Below are 22,505 nucleotides of genomic sequence, written 5' to 3'. Positions count from 1 at the left end.
AAAAGTCACCTAATAATTTTTCATAAACTAAAAATTCTGTTATATAGTCACATTTTATATAGAATAGATATTGTTTGAGCTATTATTGATGCTAAATTATGATAATACTAGTGTTACACTGCTATTAGCAAATTGTTTATAAAAATTAAACAAATGAAAAATTTGTAATAGTTACCATAATCTAGAAAAAGAAATTTTAAATAAAAAAATTAGAAAGCAAAACATTACCGAAGAAAAGAAAAAGCAGAGTATAGAAGTAAGTAGAAAATGGATAATGATATTCGACTATACAAGAATGAGAATCTAGAAACGTGGACGGTGTAATGCATAAAGTGACAAAAAAGATCAGTAAAAGCAAAGCAATTTATTATTATTTGCAGAAGATAAATTTATATATATATATATATATATATATATATATATATAAAGAGGATATAATATGTGGTCTTTCTTCCTTCACGTTCTCTACTTCATAATCAGCTGTTGCTTCTATTTTTATTTTATTATTAGAAATTAATGTTTTATTTTCTTAACTGGTTTGCTTAAAATTTCAAAACACAAAACCTGCAACAATAATGCTAGAAAACAAATAGAACAATACGAAAGAGAGAGAAGAGAGAGAAAAAACCACATGATTCTAAGAAAACTATCCAAATTAAATGATTAAGTATCATTAGTGTTATAATATTATTTTGAGTTATTAATACTTTTTAAATAGTTAATGATACTTTATAATAATTATTAGCGTACTGATCCTTAAAATATTACTTTTACATAGTAACATATCATTTTAAAACAGAATATTGACATATTGATATGTGTAAAAGTAAAAAAAAAATCATATAATTTACCAATACTTTGTTTTAAAAAGTGGATTTTTAGCAGAATATCATATGGCGAATAAAAATGGAAGTTTGAATATGCATGTGTGTCACGGTGAGAGAGGGGTAGGTCCCATGCACGTTGAAATGTCGCAAATTTCATGCAGTGTACGTCCACATGAATATGAATGCTTCATTTGGAACACTAATGATAATAAAGACAATTCATTCTTTTTTTTTTGGCTGAATTATTTATATATGTTTTCTTCGTGCGTACAGATATTATTGGATAAGGTTTCGATTGTGTTTCCCTTTAAATAATTAAAGGTACGGTCCGAAGAAGAAGATTTATAATAATGAATTGATTGTTATACTATTTCTTATTTAACAATAGATTAAAATAGAATATTATATATCAATAAAAGGTTAATATATTGTGATTTGAAAAAAAATATTAATATATTGGTTATTATATTATGTAATCTATATTATATTTATTTATATAATATATATAGTATAATAATATAAAAAAATTACAAATTAGAAAATAAGATATGTACTCTGTGGATTATGCTTAGTAATATGTAATTAAAGGTTTGTTTAGTACGCCGTATTATTTTGTATTGTATGGGCTCGTTTGGTACGTCGTATTGTATTGCATTGTATTAGATTGTGTTGGATTGTGTTGTATTGTACTGTATTGTATTAGTATTATTTAATACAATACTATGTTTGATATTGACTTGTAATAATAGATTGTGTTATATTGTATTGTATTATAGTATTATTTAATCTGGGTCTGGGTCCGGGTTTGGATTCAGGGTCTGGGTCCGGGTCTGAGTCCGAGTACGGGTCGAGGTCCGTGTCAGGGTCAGGGTCGGGGTCCGGGTTCGGGTCGGATTTCGGGTCCTAGTTCGGGTCCGGGTCTGGGTTCGTGTCAGGGTCAGGGTCCGGGTCTGGGGTCGGGGTTCGGGATTGGGTCCGGGTCCAGGTCCGTGATCGGGTCCGGGTCCGGGTCAGGGTCAGGGTCAGGGTCAGAGTCCGGGTCCAGGTCCCGAGTCGGGGTCCGGGTCTGGATCCCATGTCTGGATTAGAGATTGGTGTTGACCCTGAATCCTTTATAAATATTACAATACAAGCTAATAAGGACCATTTGTTATGTATTAAATAATGCAACGTACATTGTATTAAAAATTTTGATCGTAATAATTAATACAATACATTGTTTTATCCAAACATAGTGTTATTTATTATTTAATACAATACGACCCTTATAAGGCGTACCAAACAATTAATATTATTTAATACAATACTATGTTTGGTATTGACTTGTATTAATAGATTGTGTAAAGTTATAATATATTTTCAATACACTCGATCCTAACACCAACTACGGGTCTAGGTCTCGAGTCTCAGATACGGGTCGCGGGTCCGGGTCCAAGTTCAGGTCCAAGTTCGAGTCCCAGGTTCCCGGTGTGGGTGCGAGTCCGAGTCTTGGGTCCAGGTCTGGGTCCTGGTTTAGGTCCCAGTCCCGACTCCAAGTCCGGGTCTGGGTCCCAAGTCCTGGTTTGGGTCCGGGTTTGGTTTCTGGGTCTCGGGTCTGGGTCCTTAGTCTGGGTCCCAGGTCCGGGTTCGGGTCCGTGTCCGAGATTGGTGTTGACCCTGAATTCTTTGTAAATATTATAATACGAGCTAATACATGTCATTTGGTATGTATTAAATAATACAACATACATTGTGTTAAAAAATTTGGTCGTAATAATTAATACAATACATTACTTTATCCAAACATGCTGTTATTTATTATTTAATACAATACCACCCTTATACAACGTACCAAACGAGCAAGAGAGTAATTATAGATGGATGTCATAAATTCGAATGAGGAAGTTTCTAGATGTTAAAAATTATCACAAAACATATTTATATCATATATATATATATATGAATATATGTTAAAACTTTTTGGAATGAGTTGGTTGAGAGATGAGCCTTGAATCTCGAAATAAGTGTGCAGATACTATCTCAAGCGACATGTCACCTAAAGTAATACATAAAGGGTTCGTTTTGTACCCACACCGTACAAGCATCGAATACGCATAGTAAACTTAAGCAGAGAAATTTAAAGCTTGTTATAAGTAAAAAATTAAAAGCTAAGTAAGTGCATGCATACTTTGTTAGACATAAAAAATAAATCTAAATACTTGCATGTCTAGCAAAAGAAGAATGTCAGGATTAAAGACTGCCTGATTGGTTATATGTCCAAAGTAAAAGGCCTTAAGGCCAAATATAAGTAGTGTTCGAAAGTAAAGGGCCAACAGGCCATACAAGAACATGAAACTAATGTGAAATATAAGCATAAGCATAAGATACTAACAAAAAGTGTCTAATCATGTGCAATAGCAAGGGGAATCGAGTTGAAAGTTGTAGCATCCTAATCTCCAAGAAGTTGGCCGACCATGGCCTCTGTATAGGATGGCCAGCAATAAGATTAGTAGACTGGCCGACCACCTCCTCCATGGGTTGGCCCGCTATGGCCTCATCAAAGTGACCAGACTAAGTCCCTTCAATCTGGCTGATAATTTGGCCTGCCCCCTAGCCAGCTTGGTCTGCCTACATCCTGCTCTCATAGAGCTCCTTACCCTGAGTGAGTGATCTCTAGTGAAAAGGAGACCCTATATACTTGAGGTTGATATTGAGGTTGTGCAAGTAAACCTTTACAAGACCTCTAAGGACAAGCCCAAATACTCGTCCCTGATGTCTTGTTATCCATCAAGGGCTAGTTGCTTTTCTTGACACTTGTTCTCAAGCTCCATCTCCAACTTGAATGCTTCAATAGAAAGCTTGGTCACTTCTTGGTTCCTGAAATAAAGTAAGCATTCTAGGCCATTGTTCATGTCTTGGGATTTTCTCAGGCGAGCAGACAAGTCAATTTGTGTCTTAGCGTGTGCATCCTTCTCAACTTTCAGCTCGGGCTCCAACTTCTTCAGGTGAACTTCAAAAGAGCCCTTGGCCCTTGCATGAGTAAGGTTGACCTTCAACATGGTCTGAAATCAAAAGAAAAACCAAGTTAGAAGCAAAATAAACCCTCGCCGCCCAGCCCTTAGTGGGACACTTCTGGCCGACCAACTTCCCATTGGTGCAACCCTAGCTGGTCATCCCCTGATTGGTGCACACTTGGCTAGCCAGCCCCTCTCAATGCAAAAATTTGAGTAAAATCAAATATACAACTTAGAGATGATATGTCCTAAAGGGCGCTGGATGTCAGGAACTCCAATTCCTCGTCCTTCAGCTCCAGGGGCCCCCCGTTAATGATAGGAAAAGCCCTACTAATATAGTTTTGAGCAACCTCAGCAGTCTTCTAACTAATGGATGAATAGGGTCCTTGACAAGATATGTGGGTCCCTTTGCCTGAAGGCCTATGTGGGGGCGGAGTCCTCCTAAAAGGAGGGTCCATAACAGGGCCGGCCCTGAGTTAGAATGGGCAGTAGGCAAAAAAAAAATGGACCCTTACTATAAAGATAAATGGCATTTTTAAAAATTATTAAAAAAAATATGTATCTTTTTTAAAAGATATTTGTTTTATTTAGGCCTCCAAAATGAGTGGGCCCTAGGCGCGGGCCTAGCCCGCCTATGCTTAGGGTCGGCCCTAGTCCATAATCACCGATTGATCAGCTAGAGCAGGCACTAGAGGAGGGGGAAGTAGTGGAAACTGAGTGGCATCATAAGATCTGGTGGTCCGGGCCACCTAAGCCTAAGGACAACCTGAAGAAGCACTGCCTGAAGGCTCTCCTGTAAGATCCCTCATCCTGGAAGCCATGTCTACAAAAAGAAAGTAACAAAGTGAGAATACAAGTTATTAGTATTGAATGCAAGAAAAAGTAAAAAGTTGTACCATCAACTAGAGTCCAAGAAACAATCCTCGGAGGAGGGATCATTTGAGTTGCTATCACTAATGGCTGCCTTGCCCTTGCCTCTAGAAGCAGACGGGCAGCGAGCAGGCCTGGCAAAATCTTGGCCTCTAGGCCTAATCAACAAAGAAGTATCACTAGCAGTGCCTCCGCGTGCCAAACATTGTCGGAGAGCCCTATCCCTCCTATCCGTGGTCTTGGCAAGCCTAGAGAGGGGAACATCATCATTTGGATCAATTGTATGCCTTCCCCCAGGAAAATCTCTTGTGTCACTGGGGTGTCATCTGGGCCACCAGACGGGCCTGCAGCTCCCTCAACACCAAACACAGGAGGATACAAGCCATACCTTTGAATTTAGCCTCACAAGCCAATCTAAGTATGTTCCTCCTCTCAACAAGGAGGACAAGAAGTAATTAGCTCTATCCCTCATCTAAAGAGTGGGAATGGAGCATGTGTAAGTCGACACCCTTTGAAAGTGGTAATTGACTTGCGGATGTTCCAGGCGATAAAGTAAGTCTGAGAATATCCTCCAACCTTTGATAAAGCTTTGCTATTAGTGTTGCTCAACCACTAGTAGCCCAACTGGCTAAAGTAGAAGTACCTGTACCGACCTTACCTCAAAATAGACTTCAGATCAAAGAAATACCAGATCTCATAGGGTGAGGGTTGAGGCTAGCCCAATTCTGCATAGAGTACAAACAATGTCAAAAGGTACTTTATGCCCTTCGGAGTGATCTGAGTTGGACACAACCTAAAGTAAAGGGCTATGTCTTGGAAGTAGGGGTGCAGGGGTAGCATCGCTCCCTACCCAATATGACGCTCTAACCAGGCCATCCACTTGAATTCTAGGCAATGTGCTAGTTGGTCTCTGGTGGGCCTATCACACCCAACTTCTCCTACTAGTCATCCAACCTTTATTTTGATCAATTTCTTGGCAAAAATAGAAGAATGGGGAAATATCCACCGGTACAGTTGATCCCCATGGCCGAAAAATCAAGGGTCAGCAGCCTTTTCCAAAATATAGTCTATCCCGACCTTAGAGAGATGACCAAGACTATTCAAAGGTCGCCCGACCTCATTGTAAGAACCCAAGAGGTTGTTTGAAATTATGGTACAAGCTTTCTACTGCCTTAGTGTAGGCACAACTGTTGGGTTTTATGCCCTAAATAAAACTCTTTACAATCTGATTAGTTATCAATATAAGAAATTTGAAGTAATTGATGTTTGCATGAATTTTACATGCTAATGGTTTAATATGTTTATTATGTTTACACACAGAATCAGTTAAATCCAGATCATATGTTTATTCACAATTACAGTATCGTCAACACAGTGGAATGTGATTGTGAACATATGAATCAAAAGACTTGGTCCCTGTTTCATCAGTGTTATTGGATTTACACTAATGTGATAATCAGCGATGATGTGTACTTACACTTGGAGTAAGTATTTTGTTCTTTCCAGGACATTAGTAAAGTATGCTAGTTTCGAATGTATGGAGTATCCATTGGACTGGACCGATATTGCAACTAAATTAAGATATTACAAACTTACCGTTATATATATCTTTCCAAGTCAATATCAGTAGTTGATCTTAAGATTAAAAGAATCTAAATCCTGATATGCTTAGGCTCAACTCAGGAGTACTATTCATGTTCTTTGATTTATTAGTTAAGCCTACTTTTAGGTCAGGGTGATACGTATATTTTGGGAACATGATAGTATGATTGAGTGGGAGTGCTGAACATAAATATGGAATCTATAGCTTCTACTGGTGTATAGAAGTCAAGTGATGATTCCCTTCGAGCTTAGCAAATAGAAGTAAATGGATGAGCTCTTGTTTAACTGACTAATTATTAGATCACTAAACACCATTTACAGGTAGCTAAGTATTTTAAAGGGCAAAATACATTGAGGGGTGAGAACGGTAAAGAAATCCCATCTCGATGTAGATCATCTATATAGAGGATCTTTAAATCACAATAAGATTATAACAATTTTTAAATGAGATAGCTTATTGATATCGTGGAACATATAATATGCTCTATATAAGTTTGAGAGTGCAATTCTAAGTTCTAAGAGTGGATTCAACGAAGAATTAATAAGTAGGAATTTACTTGGTAAATTTGGTTCACTTATTGGAAGCTCAGCATATAGATCCATGGTCCCCATTCTAGTTGAGAACATTCTACTTGTAAGACTCATTAATTGGTTCGTGATTGATCAATTATAATTCTAAGGTTAGACTATGTCTAGTTTTATGAATTTTCACTAAGCAGGGGTGAAATTGTAAAGAAAAGAGATTCTAGGTTTATTTATTTATTAATAGACTTTATATGTCTAGTTAATAATTAAATTAAATGACAATATTATTTAATAATCTATTTTAGTTATTAAATAATTAGTTTTGGTATTTAAAAGGTTAGAATAGAAAATTGGCGTTTTTGAGAAAATAGAAATAAAATTTATTAAAACTGCAAAATCAAGTGGGGCCCATTAACACACCATGTCCGGCCACTTATTGTGGGATTTCAAATTAATATTTTCATTATTTTAATGCCAAATAATTCTTAACCTAAACCTAGTAGTTGCCTATAAATAGCAAGTGATGGCTCGGTCAAATCACATGCTTTCATTAGTTTTCTGACAGAAATTTCTCTCTTCAGAAAAACTGAGCCTTCCCCACTTTCTATACCTGGCCGAAACCCTCTTCTCTTTTCGTCTTCATAAATTTCGTGACCCTAGTGAAAGAGTGATTGCCCACACACAGCAAGCAGTAACTCAATCATAGATTGGAAGACTGTGAAGGATCAAACTTGAAGAAGAAGGACATTCGGGCTCAGATCTTGATTATACTCTGCTACAGATTGGATACAAGGGTTAGAGATCTGAGCGGAAGGAGACATTAATTCCGCTGCATCAATGTAAGGTTTTCTTGACTTTATATGTGTTTAATTTATCGTTTTAGAAAGTTCATATTTAGGGTGTTTAAACAACATACTTGTGAGTAGATCTAAGATCATGGCAAAATAAATTTCCAACAACAACCTCCTCAACCCTAAACGCACTGTTGACGCGGTCGAGGTCTCATCCTCTTGGTCGGCCACGGGTTGCCCAACCACAGGTTCCTCAACCCGGTCGGCCCCTAGCTCCCCATTATATCAAGGTTGTGCAGCCTCCTCAGCAACACTGACCCTCCCTCTGGTCACCAGCAAAGCAGTGTGAGGGTCGTGAGGTAGTGCCCTATGGCATATCTGTTTGGTCCTCGCCATAAAGGACCCCAAGTATCTGCCAACAAATATTGTGGTCTTTGTGGCAGGGAGATCTCTCGCTGAAGAAGTTGCCCGACCAATGGGCAAGGTTTTAGGCACGCCATCTTGGACGATATAAGCCCACAAACTTGAAGTAACTCCCTCTACCCTTAGTTCAGCTCCCAGACAAACTGGCCATAAAATTCATTGCCTATTCGCTCTAAATAACAGTGATGTCGGACCTCAAATTCTAGAGAACCACTGTTGACCTTGAGATCACTCGAGGAACTATTAGAAGGATCAGCTAGACACTAATTTTTAAAGGGAAGATTGAGTAAATCTTCATCAATGCATTTATCACCTCCTCAATAGTCACTCGGGATCATCTGCACACAAAAGATAAGGGGAGGTGAGTAACCAGATAAAGTGACAAGATTTAAACAAGACTCTGGTTGACTGTACCTAAGGGTACTAGCCAAATAGATCCATTGTCCAAAGCTCGGTATCAGCAAAGTATGGTTCCAAGTGTAAAAACTTGGAAAAACATTGAGTTTTAAGTTGATTACTTTACTACAATAGAGTCACCCAAAAGTGCCATATAGAGTACCTAAGGGAAGCAAGTATGGGACAAGGGTTGAACTGGTTTACAAGGCCATAATAGGATTCTTACTAAGGCCAAAAGAGGACAAAAAACTAGCCACCCCCTTAGGTCCGAAGCCCTAGGCTGGCCAGGGTCCCAAGGCTTTAAAGTGGGTCGGCGAAGGTCCTTTGACCCATGCAAGAACTGGCCAACGTCTCTTGACCTATGCAAGAGCCAACCAGGGTCGTAGGTTAAACCCTAAAATCGGCCAGCCTCCACGAAAAGCACCACGGGCTAGCCAGGTCTCAAACAAGTCCCCATAGGCCGGCCAAGATGTCTAATGGATCAAAAAATGTGTTTTCCCAAGACTCGAGCATGTTCTTTATGACACAAAGAGTCGAGAATCATAACGAAGCTCAAAATCAAATATTTTTTATTAGGAAATCATACATTGTGCATCCTAAAACTATCATGCGGATCATAATACCAAAAAGATTACAATCTAACGTGAGAATCAAGAATGTAAAAAGCTTGAACTCAATAATGGTATCTTTAAGGAAACAAGTAAAGAACGAGATTTGAAAGCTTGCCCACTAGTGAAAATTGCTGAGGAAGCCTGTGGAAAGCTTGGATTGTCATAAGAAAGCAAAAATCCTAGGATTTGGGGACTTGGTGGTGTTGGGCTCTAAGAGAAATGAAGAGCTTATTTTTCTCTTTTTTGAAGAGAGAGAGAGAGAGAGAGAGAGAGAGAGAGAGAGAGAGAGAGAGAGAGAGAGAGAGAGAGAGAGAGAGAGAGAGAGAGAGAGAGAGAGAGAGAGGAAGTGGTGGTGTGAGAATGTGGCTTGACGAAATGAGCCTAAAATAGGTTCTGGTATGCCTATCTCTTCCAATATGCAACAAGTAGTTACACATCCTGCATACTTGCCATACAAAAGATTAATAGTTCCCTATTGGGAAGTGAGTAGTAAAAAAAATTATAACTGAAGTTGTTACATAAAATTGCATGGTTAAGACTTCAACAGTCAGAACTAGAGTTGGAAAGTCCCTATTCGTACAGACGTCCAAATAGGGAATTGGATGCAAATGTTATTCTAATTTTTTTTCCACGTGACGTGGCATGTCCACATAGGCAAGATTGATGCCACGTGGAGTATAGCCTGTCAGTAAGAAGACCAAGTCACCATGCACAATGTACCAATTGACGAAGAGTCCAAATACTTAAGCAGGACAAAGAGACAATAAAATGGCCAACAAGGGGGGTCTAGCTGGACCACCCCAGGCTCACCCTAATACAGCATAGGCCAAACAGCCTCCAGCAGATGGTAGGCCGACCAACTCCTCTTCTAGCAGACACTTTCGGTGTCTCTGCAGCTTTAAACCTGGACGGGCACTCTCAGCTACGAATTGACTTCAACAACCCAAAAAAGTAGGGGTTCAACTTCAATTATTTATCTATTCTTTAGGAATAATTAATGGGTTATTTTCTTATATATTTAATATGTAACAAATAGGTGATATCTCCTCTTTTTAAGGAATATCAACCTATTTTAGCTTAGATCTTCTGTAAGTTCTCTTCTATATAAAGAGCATTATGCTAAACCTCATGGGCTAATCTCTAAGTTCTGATTCTAAAGCTCTTGAGTTGGAACCCTAGCACTCTCTCCTACACGCCACCTGCAGTGTAGTAGAGACTAAGTCTCTCTCATCTCATATACTTGAGATCTGTCTCACATTCTCACTATTATAATTCAAAGAGAGCCACTCTAGAACTCACAATACTTGTGATCTGAGTGGTATTGTCTCTCATATCAATACAACTAAAAGGGAAGTAAGTTGTCACCCGCTAACTAAAGTGGTCAAACCTTTATAAAATTGTTGTGTCCTTTTATTTAAGTGTTTACACGTGGTGATTCCGAACATAAATAAGATTCCACTGCTAGTTGACCAAATCTAAGGTCAACATGTATATATATAAATATATAAAATCTAAAATAAAACTAGTTCAATATAATATATTTTTAAAAACTAATAAAATTTATGTTTATTTGAATTATTTTTATGTTGTGTTATTTTTTAAAAATGGGAAATAACTTTGTGGTAAATTTGAAATAAAAATAAAAAATGAGCAAATGACATTAAAAGAAATAAGTAAAATCTTAAACAAATAATAATGTCATTGACTAATAAAGTGTAGTAAATTAATATACTTGTCATCTCATAAACTTTCTATTTTTTTTTTCTCATAATTTTGAAAATAGCCCAAAAATATTCTTTTAAGCAAATAAATAAATAAATATACAAGTCACAAAATTTTCAAAAGCAAACCGTTGATTGTACAGAAAAAAAAAAAACAAAATAAGAGATGTAGAATAATTCTTGTTATGTATTTATAGATATTAATAATAAAAAAGAAATGAAGAGGTGTTTCTCTAGAAGAGAAATGAAAAAGAAGAAAATGTTAAATGGAGTAAAGAAAGGAGATAGTGAGGGGTTTATTAATATTTATAAGAAGTGTATAGCTGAAAAGTGTTCCTAAAGTACTTTATACGCCATATATACTACTTTTCTTCCAAAATATAAAATATGATAATTATATATACATAATTCTCATATCTATATAAATATATAGATATAATATAATACTGGCCATGTCAATTTATTTTGTCTTGCTCGCAAGTACAGAAGAAATCCATACTTGTTTTGCTCATTACTAATTAATGCCAGAGGTAATAATTAAACATATTACTACATAAAACAACCATTAGAAGAACACGAAAACTAAAAACATACTTTAGGCATCAAATCACATATCAGTCCATATAGTAATATTGAATACCCAAATACATTATTTAACTAGCACTATATCATAGCACTATTAGATAGATATCATCACACAACACCAAATTAACAAAACAAAGTTCCACATCCTAGAAAAAGAAAAAGGAAAAACAACAGTACTCAAAGAGACACTCAGTCACAGTACCCAGCCGTAGAAGTAAGTTGACCATAGCACTAGTAGCACCATACGTGTTAGAAAGAGAGAAAGCCACGTGTATCAATGTCCAGCAGTAGGACCATCGATGTGGCAACACTTGTAGCTAACAAAAGTCTCCATGGTGCGAGGGCATTCTGGGCATTGCATCACATCCGGAGCCTTTCCAGCAACGGTCGGCAACTCAAGGCGGCAGCAATGGCGAACAGACTGGATAACCTTGCTATGGTACTCCTTGAAAATAACCTCGAAACTTCTGTCCTTGGCAAAGTCCTTCCACCTGTCAAACTCCTCCAAAACCCTAAGGATGGTGAAACCATGGCCAGTGACCACGACAGTAGATCCTTTGGTGAGCACAGCCCATCCATTCTCGTTCTTGTAGGAAAGCAGCTTCTGGATCTCTTGGGTCACGGGGTCCACAGCTTGTTTGTGAGCCTTGGTGAAGAACAAGCTCTCTATTCCGGTCCAGAACTTGCCTAAGATGCCATGGTCTTCTCCTCCTTTGGCTGTTTTTCCAACACAGAACAACTCAATCTTGATCTTCAAGGTGTCCTTGATGAAGGGGTCGTTTATAAGCTGAGTGGCTCTCTTAGTGAACTGTTGGATCCAGTCGTTGTCTTTCCCTCCATAGAAAAAGATATATTTCTCTTCTTTGACCTGTTCAAATCAAACCATAATCAATAAATTATTTATTCAAAAAAAAATAATAAGAAAATATGTAGCTCAAATAAAAGAGCTATAATAATATACCCAAGCCGGAATACTGGGGTGGATGTCGTGAACCAAAGGACCAATCCAGGTGAGCTCCTTGGATATCTCTTCTTCGACAGTTTTGTTGAAAGGAAAGGCCTTAACTCCCCATACACGAATGAGGTGAAGAGCATTGTAGTTTTCAATTTTCCCTTGAGGGTTTAGCACAACTAGAGTAGGCTTGCCCTTATAGTTCCATTCTTGCTTGATGAACTTTAAGCCTGCAATGGGTGAGAAGTACTGAACGACATACCACGGCATCTTGACTCTAATGCTTTCGAACTTTTTCTTCAGCTCCTCAGTCCACTGCTCCACAACAGGAATCCATACAATCTTGAACTTATCGTCTTTCCTTGTAACTTCATAAATAGGTTTGAGAACAGTAATGTCTTCTTCGGTGATGTCCAGGCCTGTGATGTACAGCAGCAAATTCTTTCTCCTCAGAACTTCGATTTGAACCTGTTTAATTATTTCAAGAATCAATCAATCAGAAACTAGCAAATATACAACCCAGGTAAAACAAGGTTTTCCTTTATAAGAATAATGAGTTTTGTAAGATAATACTAAGCAATAATTACACCCATGAAATTTATAAATAATAAATGGAGCAGTAAATATAGATGTTGGCAAAACAGAGCAATAAATACCGTTTTGTTAGTTGAACCGTCAATAAGAGGATGAACAGTGCCTTTAGTAAAGACCAAGGCCTTGAAAATCTCCATGATCTCAGTTGGAGTTTTGAACAGTTTCCACAGCCTCCTGTAACTCTCTGCCTCATCTGTATATAATTAATAATAAATTATTCATCCTCCTTAATTAATAAAGCTCGACACTACAAACAAGTAATTAATAGAACAACTCACAGTTATCCTAGTCTCAAGAGCTAGTTAACTAAAAAAGCATTCATAGCATAGATAAGCATTCAAACCTATTTGCTTTCTGCAGAATATGAGCTGTATCTTGATCTTGTTGAGGATGTAATGCACTTTCTGAGAGTACGGTGCTAGATCCTGTGGCTTCTCCCTAGGTAAAAAAATTAACCATGCACTTAATTTAAATATGACTGTTGAGATGGATAACTATAATTAATACTATGAAAACTAGTTGAGCATACAAATAAGCAGCCATACTCTTCACTTATGAGGGTGCAGATCTTTGTCGAGCAAGCCACAATAGTGACAATGCACCAGTAGACATCGACAGGAAGGTGGTCCAAGGCAACAGCCAAACCAGTAACGTCTTTAGGGTCATAAGTATTAGAGAGCTTCTCAAACTCGTCAAACAGGCCAATGACTTGCATGGTGGTTTTGATCAGATTGTTGAGCTCAAGAATAGCTTGACGACGCTTTTGAAGCTCAGCTGGCTTGATGAGCACCGGCACTTTCCTCAGTATAGCCAAAGATTTGGCGAGTTGATCTGTTTGCTGGTGCTGGGCCAGGAGCCAAAAGTCCCCAAACTCTAAGGCAAAGGCAGCCAGCGTTAGCACTGCCTTGGCTTCCCACGAGTAGTTCGAAAGCTTGCCGAGAATAGCCAGTGTTGCTTCGTGGGCAACTTTCTCACCAGGAGCCTTGCACGAAAGCTGAAAAATACCCCATAAACAAATTACAAACATATATATATATATTACATTCAAACATACACACAACTAATGAGTAGTATAAATGTTACCTCAGAGCCGATACTTTTAAGTGTGCACAAGGGCACAGTGAAATTAGCATTGCTGGGGAATCTGTCCTCTAAGTTCTCCACATGAACTTGGCTACCCTGTAATACATCAATCGCAATGTTACATACACACACTTATATAAATATATGTATAAATACAAGAAAAATGGAACCGTGGATATATTATATATATTATACCTGAACAACTTTGTCAACGATTTGAGTAGCGCGCTTGAGGACGTTTTCGACTATGAGGAAGAGAGAGTCCTCGTCAAAAGACTCATCGGCATGGACATGAGTAGCGTAAATGAGGTCAAGTATTTTTTGGTCAGTCATGGAGAACAAGTTGAGGTCGGGCTCGGTGTGTTTCTGGACAGTCGAGACGACCTTACTCACACCGGACAGGAGAATACTTGCCATGTTTGGTGGCTAAAGAAGCCTTTGAAGCTAGGCTTGTAATATTACAGAGTGAAAAAGGACTGTGTAGAAAGAAAGAAGAGTAGTAGTAGTGGTGGTGAAAATGTTTGGGCTGTGTGAGTGACTATTATTCTTTCACCACTATTTATAGCTGGGCTATCTATTCCCACCTTGCTCCACGTATGAACTTTTACCGTTTTTGAATATATTGTCACGTGAAAAATGTTTTGGTGAGTAGGTAGGTAGTGAAAATTGAAATCACTCTGAAAATCGAAATCACTTGAATTGCATTGTGATTTTTTCCGAAAACAAAATTATAGAATTAAATTGGATAAATTCCAACCACTCAAATTTCGACACACTATTTGGAAAGAGGGTACATTTTTAAAATCACAGAAGAACTTTTTAAAAAGAAGAAAAGACGACAAAAAATTCTAAAAAATAATATATTTTTCTAATATGAAGTATATTGTTCTTTTTATACAATTTTTTTTTAAATAAAATGCGTAGATATATTAAAACTCGAAAACGTTAAATTTCATGGTCATTACATAATAATTTATCTGGTATGGAAGACCGATCGACCATACCAGTTACATTATTGGCAAAAGCCCACTTAGCCACATTATGGGCCGCAAAATTACACAGTCTAGAAATAAACGAAAATTTACAACTGATCAAAAGGTTTGAAAGATTTTTACATTGAAGCACGTAGTTACCATTACTCCAAATAGAACAAGTCCCCTTCAACGTCTCAGAATCACTCTCAATTATCACAAACGAATGCTTCCAAAGGATCGCTGATTCTAGGGCTAACAAATAGGTCGTTGCTTCTCCAATGAGTGGGTCAGAGAAGTTGAGCATGTTGATAGCCACCCACAAAACTGACTCTGTGTGGTCTCTAGCCAAAGCCAACACGCACATTGAGTCACAACCAATTTTAACGTCACTGTTGATTTTGACCCAATCTTCTAGAGTGGGAGACCAAATAGGAGTCACAACTGTCATCGGCGAAGGAAACAGACAAGAACTAAAATCTGCGTAACATATAGAAATAGAGTCAATACAATGCTTAATATTACATATAGAATTATTGTGAATTGTCTCGTTACGGGTTTTCCATATTGTATCCACTACAATTGAAGCATACAGAAACAAATCTTGGATCTCCACCCCTTTTTCCTTCAGGCTCCATAGGAATTTGACCCAATCCCACATTCGGGCCCCAGAATTTCGCACTGGCATCACACCCCAGGGGGAGGACCTTCAGAGGTAAAAAGCAAGGTTGCAATAGAGGAAAAGATGTTCCATTATTTCCTCTCCCTCACCACAAATAGGGCAAGACACATCCTCAATATGCATCCTTCTAGCAAGAGCGGCCCTAATAGGTAAGGCATTTGAGAGAATATTCCACCAAAGGACCTTGTGACGCTCTAAGATTCTAGAGTTCCAAAGTTTATTCCATAAAGTGGGAGCAACGTCACTAGGAGGAGCACGATCCAATGCCTGAGCTAGATAGGCAGATTTAGTAGAAAATGACCATTTGATTCCTTAGTCCAAATCCACTTATCACTACCTTAACCCCTAGGCCTACCGCCTTCAATGATACTATTGGTTGTCTCCAGGTTAAACATGTTTAGGAGTTTGGCAACATCCCAATTGCCATTGTCTGTCAGTAAATCTGTTACTTTCTCCAATCCCTCACGTCGCCTGTTAATAGGATGAGGATAGACGTCCCGACCATGAATAACCTACATATCTTCCCAAATGTTTGTATCATGTCCATCCGATATGAGTTTACAAGCTCCTTTCATAAGAATTTCTCTCGACTTCACAACATTCTTCCAGAACCACGAATCCGAGTTCTTCGACGAACACTTCAAGAAAGGTCTACCTTTTAGATACTTAGCACTTAAAACCTTACAACACAAAGATTGGTCCTCAGTAAGGAGAGCCCAACTCTATTTAGCAAGAAAGGCCTAATTCATTTCCAAAGTTCTCCTGAATCTAAGCCCACCACGAGACTTAGGAAGATACAATTGATCCCATGCCTTTAAGTAGATACCACGGTTGCCTTGCTCGCAGCCCCACCAAAAATCTCTAACCATGCCATCGATTTTAGCTGTAAGTTTCTTGGATAACTTCGTAGTTTGCATAGCATAGACTGGTAAAGAAAGCCCCACCGATTTTATCAAAGTAGCACGACCAGCTTTAGACAAGGATTTCAACTTCCACCCATGCAGTTTTGATACAAGGTTATCGAGAATGAAATTGAACTCTGCATATTTATTACGGTTCCGAAACAACGGGAGCTCCAAGTAATTAATGTTACCCACTACCGTGTTCAGCCCAAGAGCGCGCTCAATACCACATCTTTATAGAATTCAATGAAAAGTAAAAATATTTTTATTTTTGGTAAACCTAATTTTATCTTTTAACATTTAAAGTAAGATTAAAAATTTAAAGATAAGTGTTAATTACAACTTTATAGTACAACTTCTACGTTTAAAGTCACATATCAGAATATTTTTCTAAGAAAATAAATAAAAAAAATTATAGTGGTATTCGTTATGTTATGGTATTATTCCTATAAATTTTTAAAAATTTTTAAATAGTTTACAATACCACTGAAAACAGAATTTCCGATATTCTAATTTACCATGCTTGTTAAAAAATTTCAAATGTATTTTTGATACTTTAAACTATTTGAAATTTTTCAAAAAATTACAAGAATAATATTGTAAGTATAAGAAACACTGCCATGAAAAAATAAATTGAAAAAAAAAAATTCTTACATGTATTTTCAGGCACGGAGAGTGAGTAAAAAGTTGCAATAGAAGGTTGATAATACCACTAAAAGAAATAAATTATTTTTATAATCTATTTAAATATATGATTTTTTTTTTCCATTGAAAAGAATTTTCAATGTATGTTTTAATAATGTACATTTTGTACTATTCTTCATTATATTAATTTATTTTTTCTGGCCACTTGTTTTTGCCTCAATCCCACTTTACTTTTTTTCCCCTCATTTAAATTACAAAACAAGAAATAAAAATGGTTACAACATTTACCTTTATTTTTTTAAAATTAAATTTATACTTCAATTTTTATGTTTAAATTGTTCTAAAAAAATTTATAAACAAAAATACACAGCAAAAAATCTATATATCAATATATAAATATATATATAAATAAGAAATATAAGAAGTGATGACCGTGGAAGTCTTAAATCGCTCTAAATAGTACTACTATCTTTTTTCTCATTTTTTCAATTTTTTATTATGTTCATAAATATTAATTGATTAATTAATTAAAAAAATATTTAGCACCCTAAATATTCTCTAATTTTTTATTTTTTTTAACTAAATATAAGATAAAAAATAAACAAAAAATCATTAAAAAAAATCTCATTGTGTCGTATAACTCAACTAAAAAATAATATTATTAATTAACAGAATATTTTTTATTAATTTTATAATATTGCTATATATATTTAAAAATAAAAATTATGTAAATGTTTTATATAAAGAAATTTAAATACTTAAAATTATGTAAATCTTTTATTTCTCGCCACATTTCTTACATGTCCACCTACCTTTTTTTATTTCTCACATACCCACTTATTTTTTCTCTATTTCCCATACCCTAAAATGAAAATCTTAACTCTCCAAAACCCCACCCACGCCTCCTCACCATCGCCCTCTTCTCTTACCGTCTTCCTCCCTCTCTTGATCTCCCTTTCTTCTTGTCTCTCTCGTCCATCGATCTCCACCCACCCTTCCTTCTGTCAGTCTCCCTCTGCTCTACGTTACATACATCAGACTACCACCACCTCCCGTCGGTGTCCCTCTCATCTCCGTCTCATATGTCGGACTACCACTGCCTCTCGTCTGTCTCACTCTCTCTATTTCTCTCACTCCGAGCTCGATATAAATACATTTATTTATTTATATACTTTTTTTATTTATTATATATTTATTTTTATTGTATACATTTAATGTGTTTTGAAGTTAGTTGTTATTGTAACAAAATTAATTAGTTGTTTTATTTTAATTTAGATAAAATTATAAAACTAATGTAGGAAAAAATGGGGAAAAATACAGATTTTTCTGCCATTAATGGCAAAAAAATTTATATTTTTTTCTCTTTTTTATATTCCTGACGGTTTAAAACTGTCACCTATAACAGGGTATAGGCAACGGTTTTAAACTGTGCCCTATACTATAGGCGATAATTTTTACTGATACTCTGTTATAGGTGACAGTTTTAAACCGTCGGGAAGTCCACATTAGCGACAGTTTTTAACCGTCGCCTATTTTACCCGTTTTGCGACGGTCATATAGGCGACGGTCATAGTAACAGATAGGAATACTTTAAACGACTGTTTAAAAATGTCGAAAAAAACCATTTTTGTTGTAGTGTTTGTAACTATTATTAAATTCATTATATATTTGATCAATTATGTAATACATTTTTGATCAATTATGTAATATATTTTTATATTGTTATACATTAATATTAAATCAATTATTAGTAAATTTGTATAATTATTTTTAGGGGAATTACCCTAAATACTGTTTTTTAATTTTTTTTTTTTTCAAATTTACGGTTTGGGTTTCTAAAGTGGTTGCAGCGCTAGTTACAATAGGAGTTTCTATACGATTTTTTTTGTTGCGATTTAGGTTACAACACTAGTTGCAATAGGGGTTTCTATTTTATTTTTAACTGATTGACTATAACTTATATTTGAATATTTTTTTGGTGGTTTATTATTTTATATGATTATATATATGTGTGTTTCAAGTAATATAAGTAGTCATTGTTATCAAATTTTTATTTCTCTAAGAATATCTATATTAGACTTTATTAATGTGTGTTTGGATTATAAGATCTATTTTTTTTTTTTGTTTTGATTATAATACAACTTAAATATTATTTTGTAATTGATCCATACACCAAAAATAAAGAGGATTTAATATAATTAAAGGCACGCCCTAAAGTTGATTTGTTTTCGTTTGTGATATATGAATTAACAAGTAATTATTTTTTTCTTTTATTTTCTTCTAAATATGAAATATTTTATTTTTAATATCCGGTAGGGTATATAGAGATAACAAATTACAAAAGATGACTCATTTCATCAATGAAAGAAGAATCACAATAAGGTAAAATGATGTCTAAATAAACAAGAAAGACTATTTAATTTTTTTTAGTTACACGTAATTACTTCTTATATTATTAAATATATATATGAAAGAGATAATTATCATTGAATAAAAGAGATAATTTATTTCATGTATAATTTAAAAAGTTTTAAATATCATCGCATGCAGAGGCGGAGGTACTTACAAGCTGAAGGTGGCCCTAACCCCCCACCCCACCTCAAACTCAAATACATATGTATATGTTGTTTTCTAATTTTATTTATATTTTGTAATTTTCTTTATCTTAATTGTACTTACATGAGATCATGGATCGAGTCGAATTTCACAACTTCTTCTACCCATCTTATATATTGTCCTTTTTGTTTTTTGTTATAATAGAAACTGTTTAGTAGGCAAGATTTTACGAAAAAGTTCTTCTAATTTATTGGAGAGAACCATTATTTCTTTTTTTTTTTTCAATGCAAATTTGACACAGCATAGAGAACCTACTATTTCACATTAATTATTTATAAGGTAAATACCATTTTGGACCCTCTGTTTTACAAAAGTTACTAATTGGACCTTGTGTTTTGTTAAATGACAAAATGGACCCTGTATTTTCTAAAATAGTACAAATAGGACCCTGAATTAATTTTTTCTCAAAATAAAGTTTAATTATAATCCGATCTAAAAGTGCTATGACAAAACTGTTTACATTTTTTGTATCTGTTCGTATTAAACATTGTCTTCAAGTTGGTTGTATTAAAAAAAAAAGTTGTCAAAAATTAAGCTCAGGTTCCTATTTTTACTATTTTAGAAAATACAGGGTCCATTTTGTCATTTAACAAAACACAGGGTCCAATCTATAACTTTTGCAAAACACAGGGTTCAAAATAGTATTTACCCTTATTTAACTTGAAACTATTAAAATGAATATGTTACTATGAGTAGAATACTCAATGCATTAAAAAAAAAGGGGTCAATTTCCTTTTCTTTAGTTACTTTCCATTTATTATTAATTTTTACTAAATAAAAATGATTAACTCAACTAAACCACCGCTTACAATATAATTATTTTAACAACAAATAGAAACTAAAAAAATTTAAAGTCGTTTTTAATAATAATTATATATATTTATATGAAAAATATTTTAATGATCACATCAAATATGTAATCATGATAGTTACATTAATTGGATCATTATTGGTTGTAATTTATTTAAAAATTAAATAAAAATAATTAATAACTCACATGTAACCTGATTTTATTTTATTTATTAATATATTTTGTTTTCTTATACATCTTAATTAAGATTATTTTTATTTTATATTAAATTAATTATAATTATCAATTAATTTTTGTAATTAGTTACTAAATAATGTTCATTTAGTAATTGAATTTTTTGCTCTTAAATTATTGATATATTTGAGCAAAATTCCCTATAATTTAAAATTATTATACATATAACCCTAACTAAAATAGAAATGAAATAGCTTCAAAACACAAGTTTAATTGCGTCAATCAGATCGATATTGAGTGATTTATGGCCATTTTACTGAAGGTTGTTCTAGGCCCAGCGCCGAGGTTGACATGTGAGGTCAACCTGGACGCTGGATGAGTGGGAAAACGCACCGAGAATGTATCTTTTGATGCCTAAGTGTTAGGCTACTTATAGCCTACGTTTCGGGTCACTTTTTATAGTTGTTTTCTTTCTTTGTTATTCTTTTTGAAATAGAATTACGCTTGTTTTCTTTGGTTTCAGATTTCACACTTGGAATATATCAATTGATCGAATTTCGGAAAACAACAATCTATAGTATAGAGAAAATTTTGTAAGAAAATAAAGCTGAAACTTCAAGCCTAAATTTGACTATCTTCTGATCAGATTTTGGAAAAAATCAAAATATAGAATCTTTAGGTTTCTTTTTCTTCTTTCCAACGCATCTTGATTCAACTCATTTGGAGTTCGTATGTGAAAGTTATGCATATTTTACTAAAAGATGCTGAAGTTGTCAAATTTGCTTCAGTAGTCGCGACCACCATTTTCTATGGTCGCGATCCTTTTTCATGGTCGCGACTATGGTCGCGGCTACGGAGCAGGCAGAGAGATTGATTTTGGTATTTTTCCTATGGTCGCGACTAGGCTTTATGTAGTCGCGACTATGGGCAAAACACAGGAATTTTGGGCAGTTTTGGACTTTCACCATTCAGAGTTAGAAACTCTAATTTCTAATTAAGGGGCTCGTGTTTTAGGAGGAAGGGAGGCAGAAATGGGACCCAAAAGTGAAAGAAGGAGGCAAAGGAAGAAATTATGACGATCTGGAACGCAATCACCAACTAGTTCTTCCTTAAACTCTTAATTTCTATGTTAATTTCTGATTTAGATTTGATTATGGATGTTATTATGGATTTTATGAACTAAACTCCTATTTAGGGAGATGATGAATGTCGATTGAAATTACTTTTGGTTAATGATAATTGCTATTTCTCCTTTCTTAATTGTGAATTTATTCATATTTGTGTTTAATTACATGTTTAAGATTGATCACCTTTTACATGTTTTATGATCTCAATTCAACATCTGAAAAGTGAGAATTGGGAATGTTAAAATTGGATAAACTAGGTTTTGATGTGAAATGAAAGTATTTGCATAGCCTTTGTGACAATTAGATTATTGCTTAATGTTGATTACATGTTAGTCTAGTTCAGAGATGATTAAATAACATGTGATTTAGGGCCTAAAAGATCTGAAAAGAGTTAGGTTAATTTTATAATATGTCATTCACATAAAGAAAGAGGAATAATAATTAGCATTAATAATTGGGTAATTGAAACAGCAGGATTCGTTTCCTTAATTTCTCATCCTTGATTAAACACCTTTATTGCTTTCTTTAATTTTCTTGTTTTTCTTTATTTTAAACTCTATCAAAATTATTTATCTGCCAAATAGAATCATAAGTCTAATTTAGT

General features: G+C 35.1%; 1 protein-coding gene across 1 annotated transcript; it reads right to left on the bottom strand.

Annotated features, from left to right (window-relative positions):
- Window positions 1-11,353: 11,353 nt before the first annotated feature.
- On the bottom strand, window positions 11,354-14,669 carry LOC115723346 (protein SIEVE ELEMENT OCCLUSION B). Its single transcript, XM_030652789.2, has 7 exons — window positions 14,169-14,669; window positions 13,974-14,069; window positions 13,436-13,884; window positions 13,234-13,328; window positions 12,953-13,083; window positions 12,306-12,764; window positions 11,354-12,212 (listed from the first exon to the last, which is right to left on the bottom strand). Exons 1-7 carry the CDS (start codon window positions 14,388-14,390, stop codon window positions 11,619-11,621), a joined length of 2,046 nt encoding a protein of 681 aa, XP_030508649.2. The 5' UTR covers window positions 14,391-14,669; the 3' UTR covers window positions 11,354-11,618.
- Between the last annotated feature and the right edge of the window lie 7,836 nt (window positions 14,670-22,505).

This window comes from Cannabis sativa, chromosome 9 (assembly GCF_029168945.1).
Source record: "Cannabis sativa cultivar Pink pepper isolate KNU-18-1 chromosome 9, ASM2916894v1, whole genome shotgun sequence".
NCBI lineage: Eukaryota > Viridiplantae > Streptophyta > Magnoliopsida > Rosales > Cannabaceae > Cannabis > Cannabis sativa.
Note: the sequence above shows the minus strand (reverse complement) of the source record. Positions and strands in the feature narration are given on the sequence as shown.